At 55.9% G+C, this 27,593-nt stretch overlaps 1 protein-coding gene across 2 annotated transcripts in view; it reads right to left on the bottom strand.

The window, feature by feature from the left end:
• Nucleotides 1–9,168: 9,168 nt before the first annotated feature.
• TFEB (transcription factor EB) overlaps nt 9,169–27,593 on the bottom strand; it is a 48,512-nt gene continuing 30,087 nt past the window's right edge. For both annotated transcript variants that reach the window (XM_070361341.1, XM_070361340.1), the window contains 8 exons: nt 15,861–16,089; nt 15,511–15,765; nt 14,921–14,998; nt 13,132–13,252; nt 12,986–13,042; nt 12,200–12,275; nt 11,261–11,408; nt 9,169–10,273 (listed from right to left, as the gene is read on the bottom strand). In XM_070361341.1, coding sequence (XP_070217442.1) covers nt 9,785–10,273; nt 11,261–11,408; nt 12,200–12,275; nt 12,986–13,042; nt 13,132–13,252; nt 14,921–14,998; nt 15,511–15,765; nt 15,861–16,073 — 1,437 coding nt within the window. In that variant the 5' untranslated portion in view covers nt 16,074–16,089 and the 3' untranslated portion in view covers nt 9,169–9,784. The remainder of the gene's footprint in view (nt 10,274–11,260; nt 11,409–12,199; nt 12,276–12,985; nt 13,043–13,131; nt 13,253–14,920; nt 14,999–15,510; nt 15,766–15,860; nt 16,090–27,593) is intronic.

Here is a 27,593-nt window from a genome sequence, read left to right as displayed (position 1 = left end):
AGGTGGTCAGGCCTGCGGGCTGATGGGTGCACAGACCCCTGGCGCATCCCACCAGAGGTGTGGGCAGGAAGGGGACCAACATGGCCTGCAGATCCAGTGACCACACATCCTGCTTCTCCCAAGACAGGCCTACTTTTCTCCGATTGCACTGATGTCATTATTCACAGGACCCCCTTCCACTCTTTTTTTTTTTTAATTTGTTTGTTTGGGGTTGCACTGGGTCTTCATCGCTGCATGTGGGCTTTCTCCAGTTGTGGTGCGCTGGCATGTGGGATCTTCCCATATCAGGGATCAAACCTGTGTCCCCTGCATTGGTAGGCAAATTCTTAACCACGGGGCCACCAGGGAAGTCCCCCACCTCTCACTCTTAAACGGTGCTGACTTGGACAATAGAAGACATGGTCCCACAAGGTACACACCTTCCTGTGCCTGCATGGGCCAGGCTCTGTCCACACCAGTGGGCGGGAGACAGTGCTCACCCACCCCAGGGAATCCCCAAACTAGGGGATTGGACTGTGACCATCCTCTCCTCTGACACAAGGGAAAAAACGATATAGGTGGAGGGCTTCCTCAAATTCTTACCACTGGAAAGGGGAGGAGTTGAGATGCTAACCCACAGTTGAGGGGCCACTGCCATGCTCCTTCCCAGCGTTGGCAAGGGGGCACAATGCAGGAAGGCTCATACATGATGTGGAGGGCCAGGGGTACACGTAGGGAGTGTGGCTGGGCTCGCTGGGATTTAGGGAAAGGGGTGAGAGCAACATGGTGTCTGGAGTAAAGGCTGCTGGGGGCAGGCATCGGAGGGCAGGGTGCAGGTGGCTGAGGGGACTGGGATCAGGGGAGAGGGGGGCCCTGCAGAGCGTCAGGGGCTTAGTTCAACTATCCAGAGAGCTGCTCTACTGGATGAGGCATACATATCCCCTTATTCATGTTCTGCCATTGGCTTAGGGACTTGAGACACAGAGCCAGGCTGGGCAGGCCCCAAAGTGCCTGAACTGAGATCTTTGTGGAGGACGGAGCACCTGCGTTGGCTGGGTATCAAAAAAGGTACCGCATATGGCAAGAGCTTGTGCAAACACTGAAAAATACATCTCTGGTCTCTTCAAGGATGATGAGTGGACCAGCCTGCCAGGCCCTGGGACGCTTTTATAGACGTGAGGCCAAAAGGGATGTTGTGGCCTATCTGGGGAGAAACTTGGGGGCCTTGGGGAACATTTTTCTTTTAATGTATGTGCTCAATTGTGTCTGACTCTTTGCAGCTCCATGGACTGCAGCCCTCTAGGCTCCTCTGTCCATGGAATTTTGCAGGCAAGAATACTGGAGTGGTTGCTACTTCCTACTCCAGGGGATCTTCCCGAACCAGGGCTCAAACCCATGTCTCTTGTGTCTCCTGCATTGGCAGGCGAGTTCTTTTCCACTAGCGTCACCTGGAAAAGCGTCACCCCTCCCTTTTTTTTATACAGCATACTTTATTTCTTTTTAACTTTTTTAAATATCTTTTTTTTTAACGTGGACCATTTTTTAAGTCCTTATTGAATTTGTTAAAATATTGTTTCTCTTTTTTTTGGAGGGGCGTTGTTTTGTTTTTGTCTGCAAGACATGCAGGATCTTAGCTCCCCTGCCAGGGATCGAACCGCATCCCCTGCATTGGAAGACAAATTTAACCACTGGACAGCCAGGGAAGTCCCCCTGGTGAGCATTTATTCTTTATGGAGGAGTCCAAGGGAACCAGCCCCTGGGGTGCGGCCATGCTGGCTTTAGGACCAGGGGTAGAGATTTGCTCACTGCCCCTCACGGCCTCCTCCTGCGCCTTCTTGCCCTCCTCGGTCTCCCCTCTGGTCCCTTTCCAGGGAGCCAGGCCTGCTTTCTAGGGAGGGGATTCTCAGGATGACCCGCCCCTTCCCTATCTGGTCCTTGGTGGGGAGAGGAGGAAAAGGTGAAGATGCTCCAGCATCTTTGGGCAGTGCCAGTCACCCCACCCCCACCAGGTCCCTGGTGTCCCCTCAAGAAACGCAGCAATTGGGTCAGAAACCCCCTCCAGATGCTTCTCCCCTCCCTCATTATCTGGAAACTGTTACAATGTATCAAGGAAAGCCCCTAGGGTGTTTTCCCATCTGTTGCTCTATTTCTGACACATGCTGCTCCCCACCTGGAATTCCCAGGCCCTCCTCTCCTCTTGCCTCACCCCTTCCTGACTTTGGACAAGTTACTTAGTCTCTCTGGGCCCTTTTCTCCTCATTCATAATGTGGACATGACCGTACCCACCTCCTGGGGGTCACTGAAGACTCAAGGGGTTAATTCACACCAAGGGTTTAGTGCGGAACCCAGCACAGAGCAGGTGCTCAATGAACGGTGGCTACAGTTCTTCTCAAGGGCCAGCTCAAAGCTCTATTCCTCTAGAAAGCCCTCCCTGACCACTTCAGGCTTAAGGGGGATCTCTGTCTTCTGCCTTCCACTGCCCACCCCTCAGTACCTCTCACATCCTGACATGCATCCTTTGTTACTGCTGCTGCTGCTGCAAAGTCGCTTCAGTCGTGTCCGACTCTGTGTGACCCCATAGACGGCAGCCCACCAGGCTCCGCCGTCCCTGGGATTCTCCAGGCAAGAACACTGGAGTGGGTTGCCATTTCCTTCACACCCCAATAAATGTGGGGGCTTCCATGTTCCAGGCACTAAGAGCTTTACATCTGTTAACTCATTTAGCCCTCACAACACCCCTATCCCATTTTACAGAGGCGGAAAACAAGACACAGAGAGGTTAAGTAACTTACCCAATGTCACACAGCAAGGAAAGTGATGGATCCAGACCAAGAGCCCCGGCAGTCAAAGTCCACAGTCCACGCATTCACCCTCTACGATGGACAGGTTGATAGCCATTCGCCCAGGGTGGGGTGTGGGGGGCTAGGATATACACGACACGAAACCACAGGCTTTGTGGGGTTCCAATTTCACTGTTGCGCACCTGTGGCCTACCCCCGGGCTGTGCCTGTGTGGTCACTGCACGTGGATCACGTCTGCACAGAGGTGTGTCTAAAGGTCGAAGAACTCAGATACCGTATGTTCAGAACGTGTGTGCCTGTGTACAATGTCTGTGTGTGCAGAATGTGTGTGCCTGTGTACAATGTCTGTGTGTGCACCCAGTGTGTATTTCTGCAGGGGGGTTGTAGGAGCACACGTCACACACCTTTGTGTAGCTGTCATTACGCCTTGACAAGAGCTAACTATTCTGGAGGGAAGTAGGACTTATTTCCCCTTCATTAGAAAGTGAGGTGCCAGAACCTGGAGTGGCTTTATGACTGGCAGCCTACAGGTCTGTGGAGTGTGAACAGTATATGATCCAAGCACATACGCACATGTGTGTAACTGTGTGTGTGTGTGTGTGTGTGTGTGTGCTAAGTACATCCACACGCCTGTGTGTCTGGGTGAATACCCACACAGTGCCTTGGTAGCGGTATTTGGATGCATGGAGGTTACATGTGACCTGTGTGTGATAAACACACGTGCATGTACAGGCATGTACGTGTCCATGGGCGGAGAGCTGTACAGGCAGGTACACACAAAAGGACACGTGGTGGGCGCTGGGACGGCACAGTGAGACCAGACTTCCACTCCTGCCTCCGCCTCCGTCTGCTGTGTCACCCTGGCTGGGCCGCTGCATCTCCCGAGGCTCAGTGTCTGCACCACAAAATGGGGCGAGTGAGGAGGGTGAGAGAGAATAGAGCCGCAGCACCGCAGCGGCCCAGCACATGCGCACTACTTGAGGACGCACTATTCGTGAGCACACATACGTGTGCACCGCGAGGGTGTGTACATGGAGCCGTGTGTGTTCCCCCAGTGTGGCGTGTGGGGGTGGGAGTGGGTGAACACGGGTGTGTATGCAGGTGCTGTTCTCACTGCGGGTGTGTCCCCAGGCTGTAGGGGACACAGTCGTGGAAGTGTGTGTGCACGCTGTTGCACAGTGCGTGCATGGGGGTGGGGGGGTGGCTGGGCCCCAGGCCCCTGGTTTGGGGAGGGGATGGAGTTGGGGGGCCTGGCGGGGCGGAGGCGGGTATCTCCGGCTGTCAGGCCCGCGGTGGGTGGGGGCGCCCCGGGCGGCGGTGATGGAGCCCCCGCTCTCCCGCCAGGCCTGCCAAAATACAGCGAGACAGGGTGTAATTACCGGCACTTACCGCGGCCATTACCCCCCTCGCCGCCGCGCGTGACACACGACCCGTCAGCTCGGCGTTTGCACCATTAAGGGGCCTCATTAGCATCCCGGCTCAGAAGCAAAATTACCCTCACTGCTCATTTCAAGATGTCATCAATTTTAATTTAGGGCCCAAAGATAGTACAATGGGAAGGCCCTCCCGGCCAGCCGCGCACGGAAAGCGGAGAGAGGGCGGGGGAAGGGCGGGGGCAGCCAGGCCAAGGTGGGGGAGGGCTAAGGGGCACGGGGCGCAGCGAGGCGGGAAGGGAGGCGCTGGTCTCCCCCGGCCCCGAGGGGCGCCCCCCGGGGAGGAAACAGGATTGTAGACACAACCAGGGCCCACTCGTCCCTCAAGGGCCTCCTGGAAGTTAAGTCCGGAGCCAGACAGATGCTGTGCCTGGCGAAATTTCCTTTCGGTTCTTCCTTTAAGGAACATGGGAAAACTCTGGGGTGGGCTGCAGTCCGTGTGTTCGCACAGTCGGACACGACTGGGCGACTGAAGGACAATTCCTTTAATTCCCACAACGACCTTGGGTGGTAGCGATGTCAGTCCCTTTACTGAAGGGGAAAGGAGACAGAGAAAGTACCCCCGCTCCCCAAACTGCCTTAACACAGCAAGCCGTGGCAGAGACTGCATTTCAGCATGGGCCCATTTGGTTCCGATGCGCTCTGCCCCTGGACCCAGAACCCGTGCTCGTGGAACGGTCTTCCGGTCAGTGCCTGGGTCCCCCAGCCCGTCTGGTCTGCAGGTGGCCTTTGCTATTTGTGCCGGGAATGCCCCCTCCCTCTCCTTGTCAGCCAAGTCCCTCGTGATTCAGTTTAATATCACCCCTGTCTTCCTGTCACCCCCCTCACTGAATCATCTTGGCTGTTCACGTGTCTGTCTCGTCACCCCCACCTGTCTGGGGACTGGCTACCAGGGAGTAGGGACCGTCCCTTATCCCCCTGGGGCATCCCCGGTACCCAGCACAGAGCCGGCTGTGAGGAGTGCTCAGGGTTTGCTGAGGGAATGAACAATCACTGTCTCCCAGCCTTCCTGCCCTCAGGTGGAGTCTGGAGGCCAGAGCTGTCCTCCAGGTGGAAGGGGACCATGGAGATCTCCCCAGCCCACCCTCCATTGCTCAGATGAGCACCTAGGGCTCAAGATGGGGCAGGCTTGGCCTGGAGAAGGACTATTTCAGTCTGTCTCTGACGGGTCAAAGTGGGTATGCCCCCAAAAATGAAAAAAAAAAAAAAAGAGTGGGTATGCCTCAAATGTTTGTTGAGTGACTGATTGAACACATGGATGAATGCACAAGCGGGTGAGGAGCAGCTCTCCCTGGGGCGCTTCTGGGTCCCTCTGGGGACAGAAATCGTAGTTATTTCCTCTGCGGACCTCACAGCCACTTGACTTATCAGCACTGCTGGGACATTTTCATTTTATAAACTGAGCCTGGGCACATGTGATGCCCTGAAAGGGCCTCTTTCTTCTAAAAGGGGAACTACACGGGCTAGGGGAGATTTTCCAGAAGGCTTGGTGTGGGAGGTGGGGGAACCTTCTTTTTATTTCCAGCTGGCTCCATCACCCCAGTCTGTCTTAACCCATGGTGAGGTTTAGGCCCAGTATCTGAACCCACTGGGCCTTGGTTCCTTCCAAGTGTAAAGAAGGAGGCTATAACCCATGCCTCAGCTTCTCAGGCCATGGCGTGAGGCTCAGTGACAAGCCAGCAGGAATACAGCCGGGCTGAGATCACAGGGCACCGCCAATCACCCCACATGCCCTAGTCAGACCCAGTCCCGCCTGCCTCTCCTGCTGCCTTCAGCCCTCCAGCTCCCTGGACAGAGGAGAGGGAAGGGCCCCCATCCTGAGCCCAGAGACTTGGTCCTCGCTGGCAGCAGGCGCTGCTCCCCGGCCTCACAGAAGACGGATCGCTCCCTTAATCACTCTGGAAAAGAACCCCAAGCCGATATAATATTATAATTAATTAATTCACTAAAAAGGTATTAAATTTCTCTCCCCACTGTGGATATTATCTGAATTCATTGACCTTTAGAAAAATCACCCTCTAATTGTAACCAGGTCCAAAAGCATTTGCAGCCCGTCCCTTTTACATTAATAATATCTTCCAGGACTTGGCTCTGGCTGCTTAAATATTGTATAAATTCCACTGCCCCCCTCGGAAAAGAGAGAGCAAAGAAAAAAGATGAGAATGGAGGAGCCCAAGAGGTAGATGGGGGCTGGACCCCAAGAGGCAAAGGTCTCAGGAAGTGAGGGGCAGGGGGTGAATTGAAGGGGCTCTTTCTATCTGCTTCAGGTGGTGTGGAGGGGGCCCAGACTTTGAAATGGGGAGGAAGGCATGGGTTGGGAACAGGAGGGTTGATTTTAGGGTTCGTTTTTTAGGAGCCTGGGGCAGGGAAGATCCATAGTGTATATCAGACTCTCATCCAAGCCAGTGGCTCCAAACAGTGAAGAATCTCTGATTTAAAGGACCAGTGGGTGATGGAAAGAGAAATTCCAAAGAACATTCTGAGCTCCATCTTCTTCCCCCTCTCAGGATCCCCCCTCCCTCCTGCCCCAGGCTTCCCTCCACTTCCAGACGGCCCTGTTTTGCAGATGGTGGGCCAGGCCTCGAAGGAGAGATGCTGTGGGATGTCCAAGACTTCCTAACACTGAGGAGGTGGGTACTAAGGAGCCGAGAGCCAGCACCAGCCCTTGCCCATTCTCAGCAGGGCCCGGAGTCCACCCTTGGCTTCCCATCTGAATGAGTAGGGAGATACTCCGCGGATGGCAGGGGTGGAAAGCCACCTTCCTCTGTGTACACCGTGATGAATGTGTCTGTCCTGCTTCTTGTCCTCAGATCCCAGCTCCCTCCTGGTACAGGAGATGAGAAGCCAGCAGTTGGCAGGGGATGGGCAGATGGAGGGAATGGAGTGGAGGATGGCAGGACCCTTGCCCAGTGCACCTGCTTGACTTTGGGGCTCCTCGGCAGACCCATGGGAGCTGCAGCTGCTCGTCCTTCCCTGACCTGGCTTGGAGCCGTTCCCAGACCCCACTGCCTTTTCACATTTTTGCTTGCTCTCCAGTCGCTGGGGGCTTCCTCTGGGAAATGAGGGGGTTCAACGGGTCCATCTCTGCTTTTACACCAGTCCTCGCCCACTCCACCTGTTTACAGTTCCCCCCCTCGTGGACTTGATGTCTGGAAAGGTGTTGTGTACCACATAAAGAGTGTGGATGAAGACAGCATTCTCCTCTTATTTAATCAGAGATGTTCCTACCCTGCAGTCAGAAACTGTTGACGGACTCCATTCCAGCTACTAGCTAAGGGTCGCACAGACCAGTCTCAGACACGTGAACACTTTCTGGTGGCTTGCTGAAATTCTGGAGGTACTCTGTTTATGCTGAAATCAAATGGTAGGATTGCAGCTTGAAAAGCACAAGCAAGCGGAGACTGCTCACCTTCTGGCGACTGCCCACGCCTGGCTCTGAGCGCCCTCTTGTGGGCAGAACCCCCACCCACACCCTCAGTACTCCCTGCTGGGCCATCCAGACCCTGCTTCCCAAGCTGCAGGTGCTGGCCAGGCGGAAGGAACCTCGGGGCAGGAAGCCAGCAGGCAGGTGAAGATACCATGGTCTTGAGGGGCTGCTTGAAGAAGCGGGAGGGCAGCGCTGTACTCCCTCTGAGTCAGTCCCCAGGGTGAAAAGAACGAACAGATTGGGGGAGGAGAGAGCCTCAGTGGCCTGAAGGAGGGCCTCGGAAGATTTCCACACCCCCACACCTCCCCCAGCCAGAGCTCAGGACCTGCCTCAGGAGAAAAAGGCTCCCAGGCCATGGGCAGGTCCCGGCTGTGGGGTGGGGCCTGGAACGGGAAGGAGGTGCCGATGCTTGCGCGAGCTCCAACTCACAAAGTCATCCACAGCTCCATCTGACCTTGAGATTAATCCCCCGCCCGGCCGTCATCAGCACCCACACGCCCGGCCCTTTCCACCTCTCCCTCACACGTTAATTGCTCCAACGTTGATTTGATCTCCCGTTCTGCAAGGAGGAAATTGCCCTCTTAGCCATTTTCATCCTGGGAGGTTTTTTTTTTTTTTAATTAGGCCCGGTTGTCCTCACAGGGCCCCAAAAGGGGAAAGCCATTTTGGTCTTTGCCTGAAGAGACTGTGGGAAGTCGAGGGAGAGGTGGGCAAAGCTGGCAAAGATGCTCTCCTCCCTTCCCCCAGACACCCCCGGCTCAAGAGGCACACCCCCTCACCCCTCTCTGCCCCAAGCCCATTTTCCCCACCCTGAGTGAGGTCATAAAGCCCCAGGATCTTGGAGCAGAGGCCCCCCGGGAACTATTGTGGGTTGAGGGAGCCTTTAGCCCAGAAAGGAAAGGGTTTGGTGGGGGCGGTGGGGGGGTAGGAGGTCTCAATGCCTGAGGTGCCAGAGCAGAACCTTTGCCCTGGTGCCACGTCCTTGCAACTGTAGTTCACATGGGTCCCTCTTTCCCTTAACCCACAGGGCAGAGCCCCTCATAACTTAGGGAGCTTGTCCTGGGCCTTGCCCCCACAGAGCAGGCAGCCCACCTATGGAGAGTAAAGAACTGGGGCTGGGGACGGGAGAAACATGCCCACCGTCCCCGGCCCGGGTAGTCTGGGACCACAGTGCCCAGGAGCTGTAGACTTGGTTTCCAAGCAACAGGGTCTCCCAGTCACCTGGCCCAGCCAACTCAGGCCTCAGCAGGAGGTGTGAGACCAGCGGGGCGGCAGCGCCACCTTGTGGCCATGGGGAGGGACACAGCCCCCAGAAGCACCCAAGATCCCTAAGTAAGGCTACATCTCCAGCTTCCATGGGGCCCTGCTAGGGACCTGGGGGAACCAGGCGATGGACTCAGTCCCTTCTGTCTGTATCCCCCATCCCTGATCCCCTTCGGGGGCATTTGAACTGTGAGTCCATTGGGTTGACTCCTCCCCGGCATCTGTTGGCCCCCAGACCCCCTCCAAAGAGACAGGACAAGCGGGTACAAAGCACAGTGTTTACTAAAGGCACATAGTGGGGAGCCTTGAGGGGAGCTGCTCTTCCAGCAGTGACCCCACATTCTAACTTGAACCCAGCACCCCCTCTTCTGGCCACCCCCGCCCTCACACCACCTGGAGGAGAGCTGTTAGCACCAAAGCGGGGTGGGGGGGCCCGCCTGTGGGTGGGGGGAGTGCCAGAAAGGCAAGCCTGGGCGCCCCTGGGCCAGTCCATGCCTCCAAGAAGGAACTTCTGGACCCCTGGTTCCAATGAGTCCTCCTTCACTGATGGGGGACCAGGCTCGAAGGTAAGATGTCTTCTTAACTCCAGCACATCCTGTCCCCCCTCTGCGGCGCCCCCTCGCCTTGCCCTCACGATTTCACCTCTGGGAGGAGCCGGGCTGAAGGCCTCTTCCTGCCCAGCCCCATGAAGAGGGCTGCCCCTGGGTGGGGGGCTTCCAACCCACGGGCTGCCAAGCGGGCACTAAGTCCACACAGGGTGCGGGGGCCGACAGGAGGAGTGAGGCCGGGCAGGGGCTACTTCACACACAAGTGCAGCCTGAAGGGTGGGGGGTGGTTGCCCTGGCCCTCCCAGCCCCCAGGCCTGCCCCTGTCGCCCAGGTCACAGCACGTCGCCCTCCTCCATACTGAAGCTGCTCCTGCGGCTGCTGGCCTTGGAGGCCTCAGGGGACATGGTGGAGAAGAGGGGGTCGGAGGCCAGCGGGAGCAGGGAGTCGTCTAGGAGCATGAGGTCCAGATCTTTCTTGGACAGGTCAGGGAACGGGGAGGCATGCTCTGGCCCCAGAGGTTCGGGGTAGCCCGGGGGCCCTTCATTGCCCCCGCCCCCAAAGCTCAGGTTGTGGCTAAAGTCCAGGTGGTGGAATGGGGATGGTGGCTGGGGTGGCTGGGCTGGAGGGGGCAGTGGGGCCTGGGGCGGCAGAGCCGGCAGTGGCTCAGGGTCGGGGACCTCGGCCCCCAATAGCAGGGCCTCCCCTGGGCCCTCCTCGCTGGGCAGCTCCTGCTTCACCACCTGCTGGGCCAGCTCGGCCATGTTCATGCCGGAGGGCGAGGTGGTGGGCAGGCCGTGCACCCGAGCCTGCATCTCCAGCTCCTGCAGGTGGGACAGACAGAGGTTGGAGGCACCCACCCCTGGCAACCCCCTGACGCCCACCCCAACCCCCGCTGCCACCCTTGACCCTCCCTTTGTGGCACCCAAGACCACAAAATATCTCAGCTGGGAGCAAGCACAAGGCAGCTCTAGAGTCTTCACCAGCGTGTTTTCCAGCTACAAGTCTCAACTCATTAGTGGGTTGGGAAACCACTACAGTTGAGCCTTGACCAGCTCTCTTTCTATTTTTTTTTTTTTAATTGAAATAGACTTGCCTAGACTAGACCAGACTAGAAATTATCAGAATGCATTGCATCTATTAAGGATGAGGGTTCTTTCATGAAACTTTGATTTTTTTTCACTTTGAGCTGACTACGTGTGCTGGATTGCAACGTGAATCGTATTATCTACCATAAGAAATAGAAAACCTTTGAAGCTGCAGGCCCTTTATATAGGTGACCAGTGTCAGGCCCAAAGAGGACAAAAGGCCTTCAACAACAGAGCCAGGACTAGGCGGCTCTAGGTGGTAGCATGGACTTTCCCAAGCCTTTGTTCTTTCTCTTGCTCACTTGGCGGGCACTCCCTGCCAAGTAATTCCAGCTCTCTGCCTCCCACAGAGGTAGATTTACCCTTTCCTGCCCCCTTGAAGTTAGGAGTAGGCATATGCTTGCATTAATCAAGGAAATGTGAGCAGAAGGGACCCTAAGAGTGACATGGGGCTTTAAAAACCAGCGCTAGATGTACTATCCACCAGTCTGGATCCTAAAATGAGTCTCGCAGAGCAGACCCTCCAGCTGACATCTGCTCCTTTAAGTGCTGGGGATTGTTTGTTACCCAACAATAACATCCTGACTGATAAGTCTTCCTTCCCCATGGGGATCATCCCTCCATCTCCAACTGCAGAAGTGTAAGCACTGCCCCTGGGGTCAGGACTCAGGCCAGTGGTCAGGAGTCAGAGCCACCCAAGAGGACCAGGTTCAAGACCCAGACCTGGATACGGAGCCAGAGCTGCTTGTTGGTCATCTCCAGGCGCCGAGAATGGTTCTCCAGCTCCCGGGACTTCTGCAGGTCCTTCTGCATCCTCCGGATGTAGTCAACAGAGGCCTTGAGGATGGTGCCCTTGTTCCAGCGCACGTCCCTGCAGGCCAGGCAGAATCAGAGGCTCATGCTCAGAGGAGGGGGCTAGGATTGGCCAGGAGCTTTGTGGGTGGATGTAACACCCTGCTGTGGTTTCAGAGTTGATGTCGCCTGTCCCAACTTTGCCCCAAACCCCAGACCTGACCAAGCCCTATTTATGGAGGAGGCCAATCTCCATCTGCAAATGGGCCCTCCCAAGTGACTGTGGTGCCACCACCCACCTCCTTAATCCCAAGTGAAAGGGTTAGTTGCTCAGTTGTGTCCGACTCTTCGTGAGCCCGTGGACTATAGCCCGCCAGGCATCTCTGTCCATAGTATTTCCCAGATAAGAACACTGGAGTGGGTAGCTGTTCCCTTCTCCAGGTGATCTTCCCGACTCAGGGAGGAAACTCAGGTCTCCTGCATTGCAATCCCAGGAACCAGGCAATTCGGAGCAGCCTCCTTCCCCAGGCCTCCCATTCCTGCCACCAAAACCCACACCTGTTCTCCACCATCACGACTCCTGTCCCTAGACCACCTCTGCACCAGTCTGGTGCCTCAGCAAACTTTCCTAGCATGACTCCTCCTCCAGGAAGCCCCCTAACCCTACCCTTACTTCTGGGACCTGGACTCCTCCTTCCTGTCTTGAGCCTTTCTTAGTTGGGGGATGGAAGGTTCTTCTTTCCCCAACAGATGATAAGATCTTTAAGAAGCAAAAGGGGATTCTCTTCCCATCCCTTCCCCCCGGCAACCAGCAGATAATGCCTGTGAGCTGCTGCCCTCCCCTCCCCTTCCTCCAGGAAATCCACTCACAAATCATTGGCCTTGGGGATCAGCATGCCCAGCTCCTTGATGCGGTCATTGATGTTGAACCTCCGTCGCCTTTCAACTAGAAGTAACAAATATCGGGGGAAACAATTAGGGAGATGAGGACCCCACCTGGGAAGAAGGGTCCAGCCCAAGAGGGACGCCTTAGTCCTTCTGGGAAGGAACTGGTGACCAACTACATGGGCGAAGAGCCAACTCATTGAAAAGACCCTGGGAAAGACTGAGGGCAGAAGGAGAAGGGGATGGCAGAGGACAAGATGTTTGGATGGCATCTCTGACTCAATGGACATGAGTTTGAGCAAGCTCTGGGTGACGGTGAAGGACAGGGAAGCCTGGCACGCTGCAGCCTGTGGGGTCTCAAAGAGTCAGACACGACTGAGCAACTGAATAACCACCACCACCACCAAAGGGGGTGGCTGTGGGGGTGAGGGGGTTGGGGGCAGGCCAGACATGATTAAGGAGGGGAAGACTGTAGCAGACAAAGCTGCCTGGAGAGGCCTCCCTCCACTGCTCAGAAGGCTCCACACCCTAAAGAAAACAATCTGATAAACTCATTCCCTCTGAAGTTCTGGGAATTTTATGAATATCTCTTCCCTGGAGCACCTCTCCCCCGCCTCCTAGCAAGGACTGGTGGGAAGAGGCTGAATCCAGTCACGCCAATGCCAGGATTTTAAAGCCTCCTGTAAGGAATCCTTCCTAGAAGCTGCAGGTCAGAGGGTAGCTTTGGAGCCATCCCAGGTGAGAGGAGGAAGAGAGGCAGGGGAGACTCACTGAGGTTGTGATTGTCTTTCTTCTGCCGCTCCTTAGCCAGGGCCCGGCTCTCAGCATCTGGAGAACAAAAGAGGAGAGCTGGGAGGGGAGGTGCTGGGGAGACACAGCCAGGATGGGGGGCGCTCTGGGAGACAGCGGGGCGGTACCTGTGAGCTCACGCTTCTGCGTCAGGTCGGCTGGGCAGGAGCTGCTGGTGACGCCCACCAGGGAGGCCGTGACCTGGGGGTCTCCACTGTACACATTCAGGTGACTGCTGGACAGGGGCAGCTGCAGGAAGAGGCGGGGAAGAAGACTCGGTGAGCGGCCCCGTTCTGTAAGGGGCCTCTCCCCAGGGCCCATCCCCCCAGGAACAGCGATTCCCTGGGACAGCTGGGGAGGCCGCGCTGGGGTCAGAGTCCGGGCAGAGTCCAGAGCTGAAGAGGCAGCCCCTGCCCTCAGCGAGCAGCCACCCAGTGCTGCCAGAAGCAGCGGCGGGAGGGGAGATAGGGCCTGTAGAAGCCCGGGGGAGGGGCACCTAATCTGGAGTTTCTAGAAGGTTTCCAGAGGGCGCGGTGAGGAAGGGCACTAGAGGCAGGGGGTGGCTGAGCAGAGAAGCAGACCGGAAGTAGCTGCCAGAGCGCAGAGTGTGATGCAGGCGATGCTGGGGGACCTGGGAGGGCAGGTTCCACTTGCAGAGACTCTGGCGCTTGGTGAAAGGCAGCCATTGAGGGGTTAAATGGGGGCCCCACAGGAAAAGATCTGAGCTCTGGAAAGATCTCCCACCACACATTCACAAAAAGCAAAATCACAGGCCCAGAACCCTGCAGGGTACAGGGGGAACCACCGACAGGGCCAGCCGCTGTGCCCTGCCCTCTCCCCTCCCAGCCCTCCACGGCTCTGCTGGCAGCAGCAGGCTTCCCATCTTGCTGAGCCACATTGGCACCAGGGCAGCGGTCGTGGAGAACTGACTCCTGACCTCCCACAGCGTCAAGGGCCGGGGCCCCAAGGGCAGGAGTGAGCAGCGAAGGCTCATGGAGCTCCAAGAAAAGGGGAGAATATGCCCCAGTTTCAGCTGCTCAATGTAAATACCTGTCCCCCGTTGCACAGAACTCAGCCCCAATGTCTTGCCTTATCTAATTTGCCCACCATCCTCTGGGTAGAAGGCACCATCCCTAGGGGTTCAGAACAATTAAGGGACTTCCCAGGGTCACAGCCGAAGATAGGCATCTAGATTCTAAGCCTGGCCCCTTCCCACCCACCCAGGAACCTGTAGGGGGAGCCTGGACCATGAATGCTGCTAAGAGGCTGCTGGAGGCAGGGAACCAGCAGGCCTGACAGCACTTCCCCCTTGGAGGGGCACAGGCCTGTGCTCAGCTGGGCCCGGACTTAGTAGAGGTGTGTGCATGTGTGTGAGTGGCTCAGTTGTGTCCGACTCTTTGGGAACCCATGGACTGTGGCCCACCAGGTTCCTCTGTCCATGGGATTCTCCAGGCAAGAACACTGGACTGGGTCGCCATTCCCTTCTCCAGGGGATCTTCCCAACCCAGGAATCGAACCCAGGTCTCCCGCATTGCAGGCGGATTCTTTACCAGGTAGAGGAGAAGAGCCCCATATCCCAAAGGAACTCATCCGCTCCAGGCCTTCCTGGAGCCACACTGCTCCCCTCAGCACCAGTGCCCCCACCCGCCCCATCCCAACTTGGGCAGCTCTCCCCAGACACCCCTCCCCGCTGAAGCCCCAGCACGCACACAGGCTAAGGGACATGTCTCTGGATGCACAATTCTCCCGGGCCTGGGCCCTCGTCACATGGTTGGATGGAGGCGACTCTCATCTCTGCAGCAAAACACCATCTCCGCCCAGGTGAGGACCCTGTCTCTAGTTCTCTCCTGGATCACAGCTCTTGGGGGGCCTCTGCCCCTCCCCCTGACACACCCGCCCTGCCCTGGCCAGCAGTACCGTGTTGGGCATCTGAGTTTCAGGATTGATGAAGCCCAGGACATCGTCCAGACACATAATGTTGTCAATGACATCAAACTGAAACAGAAAAAAAAAAAAACAACAAAACAGTCCCTTTGTGGGAGAAGGCACTTGGAAAAAGGCAGAGGGAAAGGGGTACTGGACAGCCACTGACCTGAGGGACCTTGGAGCCCACCTCACCCCACCCACTCATTTGGGGATAAGGGAACAGGCCCAGAGAGACCTGAGCTGTCTGGGTTCCCCAGGCCCCAAGGCCCAGGTTAGGGCTCTTCCTAAGGAGCCAAGTTGCCTGGGGAGATTGCTTTATACCTTCTGTCAGGACATGGCTTTGCAGGTGTGCTGGGCATTCCAGTATGAGTCTCTTGTTTCTTCCTAGCAGAGCTTTTCCGAACTAGGGATGATGTTTCTCCTGGGAGACTGGGGTTTCCCGAGGGCAGAGCTGTGTCTCCCCTCAGACCGGGGCTCCCTGAGGGCAGTACCTTGCCTCTGCCATTAGACTAGGAGCCGCAGGAGCGCAGCACGGGGCCCCAGCTCTGCTGGTGGCGGGCACGGGCCAGCTCCTCACTCACCTCCCGCTCGGGGTTGGAGCCGATGTGCAGCATGGCCATGGGGCTGTTGGGAGCGCTGTTGCCGGCTGAGGACGACAACACGTGTGCGGGCCGCACGCCTGGGGAGGCGGCTGGCAGGGGCTTTGGGGAGCCCTGGGCGGGGCTGATGTGGGCAGCAAACTTGTTCCCGTAGGTCTCAGACAAGTACTCCCGCACCTTCTGGTCCCGGGACTGCTGCAGGTGGTAGGAGGTGGGGTTCTCCAGGTAGGACTGCACCTGGGAAAAGGCGGAGGAGGCCAAAGGTTTCAGGCCAGAGCTCCGAGGGACCAGGGCAGGGGGTGGAGGGGAACGGCCCGAGCCCCAGGCCTCACCTTCAGCACCTCCCCGGGCACCGGTGGCGGAGATTGGAAGTGGATGGGGGTGTTGATGGCTGGGGTGGGCGGCCCCCCCAGCTGCTGCTGCTGCTGCTGCTGTTGCTGCTGCATGTAATGCATGACGGCCTGCTGCTGCATGCGTTCCCGCTGCTCCTCCTGCTGCGCCTGCTCCCGCATGAGCTGCATGCGGAGCCCGATTCGAGATGCCATGGCGGCTTCCGGCTCCCTGGGGACAGAAGAGGGCAGGGCAGTGAGGCAGGGGGCCCTGCAACTTGCACGGGGTCTCAGGACTTCCCTGGCAGTCCAGTGGTGAGGACTCCAAGCTTCCACTGCAGGGGACCCGGGTTCAATCCCTGGTCTGGGAACTGTGTTCAGTCGCTTCAGTCATGTCTGACTCTGTGACGATCCCATGGTCTGTACCCCACCAGGCTCCTCTGTCCATGGGGATTCTCCAGGCAAGAATACTGGAGTGGGTTGCCATGCCCTCCTCCAGGGGATCTTTCCGACCCAGGGATCGAACCCACATCTCTAACGTCTCCTGTGACTTCCCTGGTAATCCAGTGCTTAGGACTCCACGCTTCAACCACAGGGGTCCCAGGTTCAGTCCCTGGTCTGGGAACTAAGATCGTGCAAACCACACGGTGCAGTCAAACACAAACACAAAACAACAGGCAAAAACAAGCAAAACAAAGTGCATGGACTCTCGGGGAAGAGACCAGGACAAAGGTGACCGCATCTCACTGGAGCAGGGCGGGCGCGGGAGATTTGCTCAAGGTCACTGAGCAAGTGGATGGCAAAGCCGAGACTTAAATCCAAGTCTGCTGGTTTCTTGGGCCAGAAATTCGTTCATGCTCCCTTCATTTGTTCTAGTAGGTCAGCGCCCCAAACTTGGAGTCAGTCTTGACCCCTTTCTCTCTCTCATGCCACCTGGTAAGCCTGCCAGATATGACCCCAAATACATCCTCCTCTGCTACCGCCTCGCTGCCCCCAGGGAGGGCCCAGCCTCTGCCATGCCTTACCTGGCTTCCTGACGGCGCCTCCTAACCTCCAGCTGGCCCCACAACATTCTACTTGCAACTCGATAATTAGAGGGATCCTGTTACAACCTAAGTTAGAGACTGTCTCTCTTTCGGCTCAGAATTCTCCATGGTTCCCATTTCTCTCCGTGTAAAAGCTGAAGTCCTTCCCATAAAAAGCCCTCTCTGATCTGTCCCCACTTAATGGTCTCCTGTGACCCCATCACCTCCTCCTCTCCTCCCTGTTCCACCTGCTCCAGCCACACCTAATGCCTCAAACATACCAGGCGTGTTTCCTGCCTCAGGGCCTTTGCACCTGCGCTTCCTGCTGCCTGGGATGCCCATCCCCCGGATACCACCACGGCCCACTCCTTCACCCCCACCACTCAAGTGTGTCACCTCCTACCCTATTTAAGATTGCAAAACCAGCACCCCAACCCCCAACTCTACGCCCCTTCCCTGTTTTATGTTTCTCCCTGTCACTTATCACCATCTTAAATATTATGCATTTTTGCTCAGATATTTCAATTCATCCTCTATCTCTCTCTCAGCAGGAATGCAAACTCCCCCCAGGGCAGGCATTTTGTCTGTCTTGTTCACTGCTGTGCCTCAGGCCTCTACAAATGTATACAGGGAATGTTTACTATTTATGAACCAGCACCAGCCATCCAGCACTGAGCCAGCTGTAGGCCCTGAGCTCGTGGCATCTACAGTCCAGTAAGTAAGAAAGGCAAGTCCCTGGGTCACTAACCCCACACAGAGAGGGCCGCTTCAGGGCACCTCGTCCTCTCTGGGTGCAGCGAGGCACTTGGTAAACTGAGTCGGTAAGTGGTGGATCAGCATGAGACTGGCGGGTCAGCCGCAGTGTAGACCAGAGGCCAGAGCTGCACACCAAGGTCCTAAGAATGAGACCCATACATCTGGGGGTGACGAAGGAAGGCAGTACAGGCTGACATGTTCTGCCGAGTGCCAGACATCAGACTACGTTGGCGCTAGAGGAAGGTACTGGTAAATACGGGTTTCCTGGGTGGCGCTAGTGGTAAAGAACCCACCTGCCAACGCAGGAGACATGGGTTCAATCCCTGTGTTGGGAAGATTCCCTGGAGAAGGAAATGGCAACCCACTCCAGTATTCTTGCCTGGAAAATTCCTTAGGCAGAGGAGCCTGGCGGGCTGCAGCCCATGGAGCCGCATAGAGTCAGAGACAACTGAGCGACTGAACACACATTGGCAGATATTCAGTGAAAATCACCAGATCATGGAACTAATAATAATCTGCATCCTATTTGAGCATTCACTGTGTGCTGGGCAGGGTTCCAGACACTTTCACCTCAAACAGCCCCCTCTGGTAGCTTTGGTTATTATTCTCCTCCTACAGATAAGGAGAGACAGTGGCACAGGGAGGTTAAGTATGCTGCAGCGGGAATAGAGCCGGGACCCAATGCCAGTCTGGCTCCCCGGCCCGTCGTGGGTGGGGGTGGGGGTTCTGTAGACCGTCATGTCTCCGTGTAGAGCTGGGAAGGCGTTTGTCCCAGGTTGCACGTCTGGTTGATCCAGGGCCAGGAATGGAGCCCCAGCCACCTGACCCCAGGCCAGGGCTCCCTCTAACCACCCTGTAGCCTGCCCTATAAAGTGGAGCGGCTCCGTCCACCTTGAGGGCTGAGTAGTCAGTGGCCATTACCTCATCTCTCTTCCTCGCTTTCTGCCCCCTTAGGCTAGGAATTCCTGAAGAGGCTGCTTCAGCCCCAGGGGTCTCTGGCTGGCTCCCAACAGGACAGTCGCCATGGAGAAAGGGGCAGACACCCCCTTCTCTGCCCTCCTCCGTCCTGTGGCAGGGACACAGCCGTCCTGTGCTCCCACAGAGGGGTGGCCTGTCTTTGGCCCTCCTCCCCAACTGCAGCCTCGCAAACCTCACGGGCTCTGACCCTGGCCCACTCCCCTCACAGCTGCACCCTCTGCCTCCTCACACAAGCAGTGAGCAGGAACAATCTGACTTCAGTTGGCCCAAGGGGGCGGTGAGGCGATGCAGACACTGGGCCTGGCAGTGCCAGCCGGCCCCGGGGGGACTCGGGGAGAAGGAGCCCCTTGTTTCTCTGACAAAGGGCTGGGCGAGAACCTGGGCTCGGGCCCCGGCTAAGCCTCTCACTGGCTGTGCCAGCCTCAGTTTGCTCATTTGTAAAATGGACGCAGGAATCCCACGTGGGGTCTAGGAGAGTCTTGGGGAGAGGATGCTGAATTGCAAACCGCGAGGTAACTGTGCTTCAGAGGGTGTCAGGCCTTAGCCTGTCCCATCCTCTAACAGAGGGTGGCTCTCCCACCTCCACCCCCAGTGCCAAAGCTGTCACCCCCCCCCCCACAGAGCTGCTGCCACTCACTGAGTCCCAGCCCCATCCTCTGCCCACCCCACCTCCCCACCTGGGTTGCTCTGGGTGTGGTGTGGCTCAGTGGGATGGTTGTGGAGTTTAGGGTGGGACTTGAGGGGTGAGGGGATCCAAGGGCAGACGGGGTGGTCCCGGAGAGGGCACAGATGGTAGTGACTCTCGTTGCCTCGAGGCTTCCCTCCCCGCCAAGCCCCAAAGCACACATGCTCACTCAGCACCCGAGGGCCACTCACAGCCTCCCCCGTGCCCAGTCTGGTCAGGAGGGGCTGAGAGGAGGGACACGGGAAATCCAAAACGTCCCAGACCCTCCCCCACATCCGACCTCAGACCTGCCAGGCCTGGAAAGGGTCCACCATGCATAACTCAGTAAGACTGGGAGCCTGCCTCTAAGCTGAGTCTGGGTTCTAGTTTAGTTGTGACCAAGATGGGCTCCTCCGTCCATGGGATTCTCCAGGCAAGAATACCAGAGTGGGTTGCCATTGCCTTCTTCAGGCTAACAGCCTTTAGGTGTTTGATAATAGGTGGATCCTGCCTCCTCTCTGAAACAGTGCCCTTCTCTGGTCAGGGGCCAGAGCTGGTTTCACACCAGTCTGTGTGGGAGCCTCCCTTGTCAGTCATTTACACCTTAGTATGAACAGCTGGTCAGAACCTTTCCCAAGGAAAGATGTGGACAGAGGGAGGGGGAAGATGGGGAGAAATCAGGGAGGAGAGGCAAGTAGAAAGAGGGTCCCAGGACCGGAAGGTCTCAGGTCTCAGGAAGAAGATCTCAGAGACACAGCATTGAGTGGACAAATCAATCTGCAGGACAAAATGTACAGCCAGAGCCCGCTGAGGCAGGAAATAAATAAATGTGCAGAAAAGACTGGAAGAATCAGGATGCTTCCTGAATGCTTACCAATGGTCAGGGCTGCGCTAGATGGTTTTCAAATATTAACTCATCTGTTCTTCACAACAACCTGAGCCAGTGACTGCTAGTATTGCCCTCAATTTCCAGGGAGAAACTGAGGTGCAGAAAGGTGAAGTCATTGGTTCAAAGTCACATATCTGATAAGTAGCAAGATGGCGATTTGAACCAGGTGGCCTGATTCACAGCCGCCGCTCTTTATGCACTCATCTGGGCCCCCGACATCCAAATTGTTCACTGTGGTTACTTCTGGGGAAGAGTGGTGGGCTGGGAGGGGCAAAGAGGGGTTCTTAGAGTTTCTCATCCCACTTTCGAAGCAGTTAACTCTTAGGATTATGAAGACATGCTATTTGTACAATTCTTGTGTGTGTGTGCGTGTGTGTGTGTGTGTGTGGTCGCACCATGAGGCATGCAGGATCCCAATTCCCTGACCAGGGGTCAAACTCGCACCCTTAGCCACGGAAGCACAGACTCCTAACCAGTGGACCGCCAAGGAAGTCTCTGTTGTAGTTCTTTAAAAACAAGGGGAACGGAAGTAAGGCATTTTCTAGGGGTTTGTGAGGGGCCCAACTGGCTTCCAGTCATGTCCAAAGGTGGGATCCCCCAGGTCCACCTGGAATCTGCCTTGCTCAGCGCAGTGGTTATTAGGCCAGCCAAGGACGCTGGTGGAGACACTAAGTGGCCTCCGGAAGCACAGGTCAGGGTCAGAAGCCAGTGCCAGCACCCAGGGCCCAACTCAGGTTCCCCTACAGCCCCAGACGCCAGCCTTTGGAGGGGATGTGATCTTCATGGAGGGCCCCCCAAAGAGCCCTGAGCCGAGGCGCATCCCTTCAATTGCGTGCGGGGCCTGAACTGCCTTGGGGACTTTTCCTCCTTCCAGGTGATCTTTTAAAAAATACGAGCAGGAAGCAGAAAACACATAGAGCCTCAAGAGCCAGCAACTCCATTCCTAAGTGTCTGCCCAGCAGAAAAGCATCCCTGTGGGCACCAGAGGACATGGACTAGAATGTTCACAGCAGCGCTATAGATAGTGGCCAAAACTGGACACCAGTCAAACGTCCATCAACAGGAAGATGGATAAAGAGGTGATATCTCCGTGCCCTGGAATGCTGCTTAGCGATGGGAATGAACCAACTATTGCTAAACACAACTCAGATGACTCTCACAGACGTTAACGGTGAACAAAAGAAGCCAAACGGGCGTACAGAGTGATTGATATACACACGGTTCAGAAACGGGTAAAACAAATCTTTTATGTTAGAATTCAGGATCCTGGTTACCCTTGAGGGCAGTGAAGGGGAGGTGACACAGGACAGCTTGGGGTGGGGGCTGGGAGAACTAGGAATGTTCTGTAATTTGATGCGGGTATTGGTGACATGGGAGTATCGAGTTTATGAAAATGCATCCAGATGCTCACTCAACAATTTGCACACTTTTCTCTAAGTGTGTCGTACTTTCATTAAAATTTTACAGAAGAATGAGGGCAGACCTTAAAGAATGTAAAAGAAGAGTTGAACAAATTACCCTTCCCCTCCCCCACCCAAGTGTGGCTATGACTTTAAAATGCCTTTGGTACCAGGCAGCTTCAACACCACCGCCCAAGGGTAGCTTGGTATCAAAGCCTTTAAACATATCAAAGCCTTTAAAAATACCCACTAGCTCGAGGAAGAAGTCTCAAATACAGAAAAGGCTTTTATGCATAAAGATGTCCATCACATTCTATAGAGAAAAATAAAAAATAATCTCAATGTCCAGCAATAGGATGGTTAAATTATGTTGCGTTCTGGAATTCTCTGGGGGTCCCACTGGTTAGGACTCTGCACTTTCACTGCTGAGGACCCAGGTTCCCACGTTCAATCCCTGGTTGGAGAACTAATATCCCACCAGACACAGGGTCCAAAAAAAAAAAAAAGGTTGCGTTCCTCCTCGTGGAATGTTGTGTTTATAGTAAGTAACACACGGATATGTCAAGTGACAAAAAGTAGTATGCAAAGTGATATATAAAATCTGATCATCATTGTGTAAAATATGTGTAAAAAAACCTCTTGGGAGGAAATAAACTAAAATATCACTGACTTCTTTGGATGATGAAATCATGAACAATTTTTTCTTTCTTTTTACCTTTTGGAATGTTCTTTTTCTGTAATGAACATGTATATCTTTCTAATGAGGAAGAATAAACTAATGCTTATGGACCAGGTATGGACCTGTTTATGCACCAGGTATGCTTAAATACATCTTATTTATTAATAATTATCACAATCACTTTATGATATGAGTACCAGTACTATCCTCCCCACCCCACCCCCCTTTATAGATGAAGAATCTTGTACAGAGAGTTTGTCACCTGCCAAAGGTCGCAGAGCTAATGAGCAGCTAGGCTGGATGCTGGCGGTCTGACTCCACCACCCTAATCCTGGGGCTTAGAGTTTGGCCCTGGTCCCGCACTTGGGGCAAGGTGGTCACATTTTATTTTAGGGATTCCCACTGAAGAAGCCCCCCTCCAATCAAAGGGTTTCAGCAGCTGATCTCTTTCATCTAGCTCAGGGGCCAGAGGGTCCTGGGACAAGGGAATGGTCTGGAATCCTCAAACACAAGCAGAAAAAATTCTGCCCTTCCTCAAAGGGCAGAGATAATTTCCTGTATTCCTAGGAAAAAACATTATGTCTGGCGGCTGAAACAACAAAGTGTGGACGCTCAGAGGCCAGGGTGCCTGGTTAAGCCATTTATTGCGTTCTACGCCTCTGCGGTCGGAAGAAGTTTTCTTCTGATCCAGTCTGTTACAAACCACCAGCTGTGTGGGAGCTGCCCAGCTGAGACGGAGGGGAAATCAAACCAATCACTAAAGGAAAGCCTCCTGAACAGGTGCTGAGGCTCCCGGAGGCAGGGGGATGGACCCCACGACCTCCTGGGTAGCCTTTCAGCCTTGGGAAGGGAAGAGAGGGGAAGATTCCAGGACTAGGGGTTGTTTTAACTTCTCGGAGCCCCCTCTGGCAGAGGGCCTGGCAAAGGAAGGGCTGATGAACTAGGAAATGGAACAAGAGTGTCCACAGAACCCCCACACCTTAGGACAAGGCTGTTCCTAATTATCAGGGTGGTCACAGGTCCCCAGGGGGCCTGGGGGGCATCACTTGGGTGGCACCCAAAGAGAGCTAAGGGTAAGGAGGTGTCATAAGATCGGTCCCCAGGAGCCAGCATACCTGCCCATAAGATGATGTGGGGAACTTGGCAGCAGGATGTCTGGGGATGAATTCCAGACGTGGGCCTGACTCAGGGTCCGAGCCTAGCCTCAGTCTTTCCATCAGCCAAGTGGGACTTACCAGCTGGGGAACCTCTCCCACAGAGCTGCTGTGACCTAAGCTGGGATGCTGCGTGGAGGCCTCTGCAAGTGTGAAATCATGGGCACGGGGGGGTGATGTCACCACTGGGTCACTGTTAACCATCGCTTCATCCATGCCCACCGGGGGTATCCCTGGGCCAGTCTCCTCTTTCTGTTATTTATTTTCTTTTGAGGAAAGGGTCCCCTCCATTCCTCCATCCATTTACCTATCAGGGCCCCAGGTAGGGGGAGCCCTGGCTAGTGGTCACCTAGCTTCTATCTAGTTACAGACTGGACAGAAGAAGCAAGGCTTTGGCCAGCTTTTCCCAGACACCCTCTTTGTTTCCTGCCCAGAAGCTTTGGGTTTTAAAAGATTTTCTTTCCAAAGCTTGTCTATGATACGTAATTCACTGCAGTGCTATGGGAGAGGCAGGTGGGGAGCAAGGAAGCCTACCTCCCTGGGTTCTAAAGAGATCAAGAGCAGGCAGAGTACCAAGCACAGTGCCTGTGCTGGAGACACTTGGGTGGGTGGCTTGTTATCATCTTAGCTGACCCAAGCTCCCTTGGGGGGTCATGAAAAGCAACAGTGAGCCCTCTGGCTGCCTCCAACATTGAAAGAAAGCAACTGGGAGTCACACTTGCTCTGGTAGGTGTGACCTGCAGGACACTGCAGGGCTGGGGGCAGGGAGAGCACAGTCAGGGGCTTGTTGTTTTTTTGGGGAGGGGGCCATACCATGTGACATGCAGGATCCTAGTTCCCCACCCAGAGATCGAACCCGCATGCCCTGCACTGGAAGTGTGGAGTCTTAACCACTCGACCACTGGGGAAGTCCCAGGGGCTTTAGACAACCTGAGCAACCTAGACAGCATATTAAAAAGCAGAGACATTATTTTGCCAACAAAGGTCCGTCTAGTCAAGGCTATAGTTTTTCCAGTGGTCATGTATGGATGTGAAAGTTGGACTATAAAGAAAGCTGAGCGGTGAGGAATTGATGCTTTTGAACTCTGGTGTTGGAGAAGACTTTTGAGAGTCTCTTGGACAGCAAAGAGATCCAACCAGTCCATCCTAAAGGAGATCAGTCCTGAATATTCATCGGAAGGACTGATGTTGAAGGTGAAACTCCAATACTTTGGCCACCTGATGTGAAGAACTGACTGATTTGAAAAGACCCTGATGCTAGGAAAGATTGAAGGCGGGAGGAGAAGGGGATGACAGAGGATGAGATAGTTGGATGGCATCACCAACTCAATGGACACGAGTTTGAGTAAACTCTGGGAGCTGGTGATGGACAGGGAGGCCTGGCGTGTTGCAGTCCATAGGGTCGCAGAGAGTCGGACATGACTGAGCGACTGAACTGACTGACTGGCTGACTGAACACAGGCAGGAGGCGGAGAGGCTGGAGAGGAAGGAGAGGGGATGTGAAGGGCAGACACCGGAGCTCCCGGGCTGCTGAGTGGCCTCCAGGGTCCACGGCTCAGGCCATCAGCCCCACATCCCGGCTCACATCCCGCAGGAAAGGGTGGGAGCTGGCGCCTCCTGGTTGGCCCCGGGCAGGACAAGGGGGCAGCTTCAAAGGCAATCCCAGACCAGAGAGGCGCCTGTCTTGTCCCCGAGGGATCAGCTGGTCCCTGGCAGGAGGCCGGCCCCAGGAGGACTGTCACTGCGCTTTGAAGAATGGGGGCCTCGGGTGGGCAGGGGGACACGAGGCTGAAAGAAGCAGGGAGAGGAGAAACCAGAACAGTCCTGGGAGGTGTCTGCCCTTGTGATATGCATAGACTCAGGCGGGCCACACACACAAACACTCTGCCGTCTGTCTCACACCCAGACACACACAGTGCAGAACCCCTCACCCTGCCGCTCGGCGGGGAGCTGCCCCCCTCCTGGGTTGGAGCAGAGTGAGGGGGCTGAAACCTCCGTCTTCCCCTTCTCCTCTGCAGCCCATGCTGGCCACCCCATCCCCTTGAACAGCCTGCCTATGGTTCACATGGTTTTGTTCTCCGGTTGTTTCCTGGTTACCGCCAGTCTTCCCAGCTACAAGGAAGCTCCCAGAGAAATCGGCTTTCTTCCCCAGAACCTCCGCCCCATCCCAGCCGGCAGACTTCCCAGAACGAGACTCGGGGCCCTGGGAGGCTGCTCGTCCAACCACCCGTCACGTGCTCATTTACCACCTGTTCACTCATTCAGCAAACAGCCCGAGTCCCCTCCGTGGACCAGGCAGAGTGCTGAGCACATGATCTAGATCAGATCTCACCCGTCCCCACAGACACTTCCCAGGACAAACAGCTTCTGCAGATGAGAAAACCAAGACTCACAGAGGGGTTCCGGGCCCTGGGCAAGGTCACACTACAAGGATGCGGTGAAGCGGGGAGACCAGCCCAGCTCTCTCCTGCAAGTGCATGGCCACCACCAGCTCCAGTATCAGAAGGAAACCAGGGGTGCAGAGGGAAGAAGCCTGGAGATGGATTATTGTCCCCATAAACTCCTAGCCCCGCCTCACCCCTCACCCTTTGCTGTCCTCAGTGAATCCTATGGAGGGCCCCGAGGCCTGCACACCCCTCAGCCCTCCCAGAGGCCCCAGGACACAGGCCGGGCCCGGCCCATCTACAGGCTCTCTGCTGCTACACGGCCAAGACGGATCCAGGCCCAGGGCTCAGGAGACCGACCATACATCGGGATCTCACTGAGGCAGTTAATGTGGGCCACGCAAGGGCCTCAGGGGGAAATCATATCAAACAGGCTGGACAGAAACGCGATTGCATGGCCTGGAGTCCTGACACTGGACAGCAGTGGCGTGCAGAGGGAGGGGCTGGGAGGGAAGGACAGTCCACAGGTGGCGCCCCAGACAGGAACGGGGCCTGAAGAGCAGGGGTGTCAAGGCTGGGTCTCCAAGGGCTTCAAGCCCCCCCCCGAGCCCACCCAATCCCCTCCCTGTGCTAAGTTCTGTGGGTGGTAGGTCAGCCTGTAAGGTCATCAATGCCCCCACCAGGGAAGCTGAGGCCCAAGACTCCACCTGGTTGATCACTGCGTGCCATCCAGTGGGATTTGGGGCCCAAGAGTTTGGAGCCTCTGGAATGAGTCTATTCCCAAAGGGCCGAGTAGGATTGAAAAGCTGTGTTTAGCTGTCCCACCGCTCAGCTGTGTGAGCCCCCTTGGGGTACCTCTCCCAGTTGGACCCCTGGTTACTCATGTGAGGGGGCAGGGGGTCTGGTGGCGGGCTCCCTTCCCGCTCTGTCTGGGTAGGTGCAGGGCTCAGGCCACACGGATGGTCCGGGGCTGGATGCCCGACAAGCCGCCCTGCAGGCAGGGGACACGGAGAGCCGTCTGGGGCGCTGTCTCGGGAACTCTCTCTCTAGAGCTGCAGCAGCCTCGGGGGACCCAGTCTTCACTTGTCTGTCTCCTTAGGAGACAGCAACCGCTCCCCAGCTCCAGTGCCGGCCTCTTGGGCAGGGCAGGCCCGCTGACCCCAGTGTGAGAGGACACAGCCCGCCGCCACGAGGAGCACACAGCCGGCCTGTGGAGCAGCCTCTGGCTCCAGACCCGGGGCCTTGCTCCAAACCCAGGCTTCTCCGCCCCAGGGGCGCCCAGATCCTGCCCCTGCCCTTGGGGGCTTCCTCTGCTTCCTCGCGGCTGCAGCCACCTCTCCGGTCTCCAGCCTCCTTGCCCACCATCCACTGCAATGAACTCCGACTATTTGACTTCTCTTTCAGAATTTAATCTGCCTCTGAGGACATCAAAGACAACCTCTTTAAAACTGAAGTATCCAGGCTTTGCCTAATACAAGAAGACTTTGGAAGAGAGGAGGGGCAAAGGAAGGAAGAAAGACACCTGTGAGCCCTGACAACTGCGTTAAATTCACAGAAGGTGGCCCGTGACATCTGGGAACAAACCACCAGGCATTCATTACTATTTGCCCTGATTCCTTTGTGCAGTTTTAAGCTGATACATGGTACTGATGTCATCCTCAAACTATACACCACTGAGGATGCAGTAATATACTCCCCATTTCACAGGGGGAGCAACTGAGGCAAAGAGGCTGACAGCTTGCCCAAGGTTGCATGACAGTAGGCAGTGGAGCTGGGGCCCCTGGTCTGCACACCCAACCTCCGCCTG

This window comes from Bos mutus, chromosome 23 (genome assembly GCF_027580195.1).
Source record: "Bos mutus isolate GX-2022 chromosome 23, NWIPB_WYAK_1.1, whole genome shotgun sequence".
Lineage (NCBI taxonomy): Eukaryota > Metazoa > Chordata > Mammalia > Artiodactyla > Bovidae > Bos > Bos mutus.
This window is presented reverse-complemented; position numbering and strand designations above follow the sequence as displayed.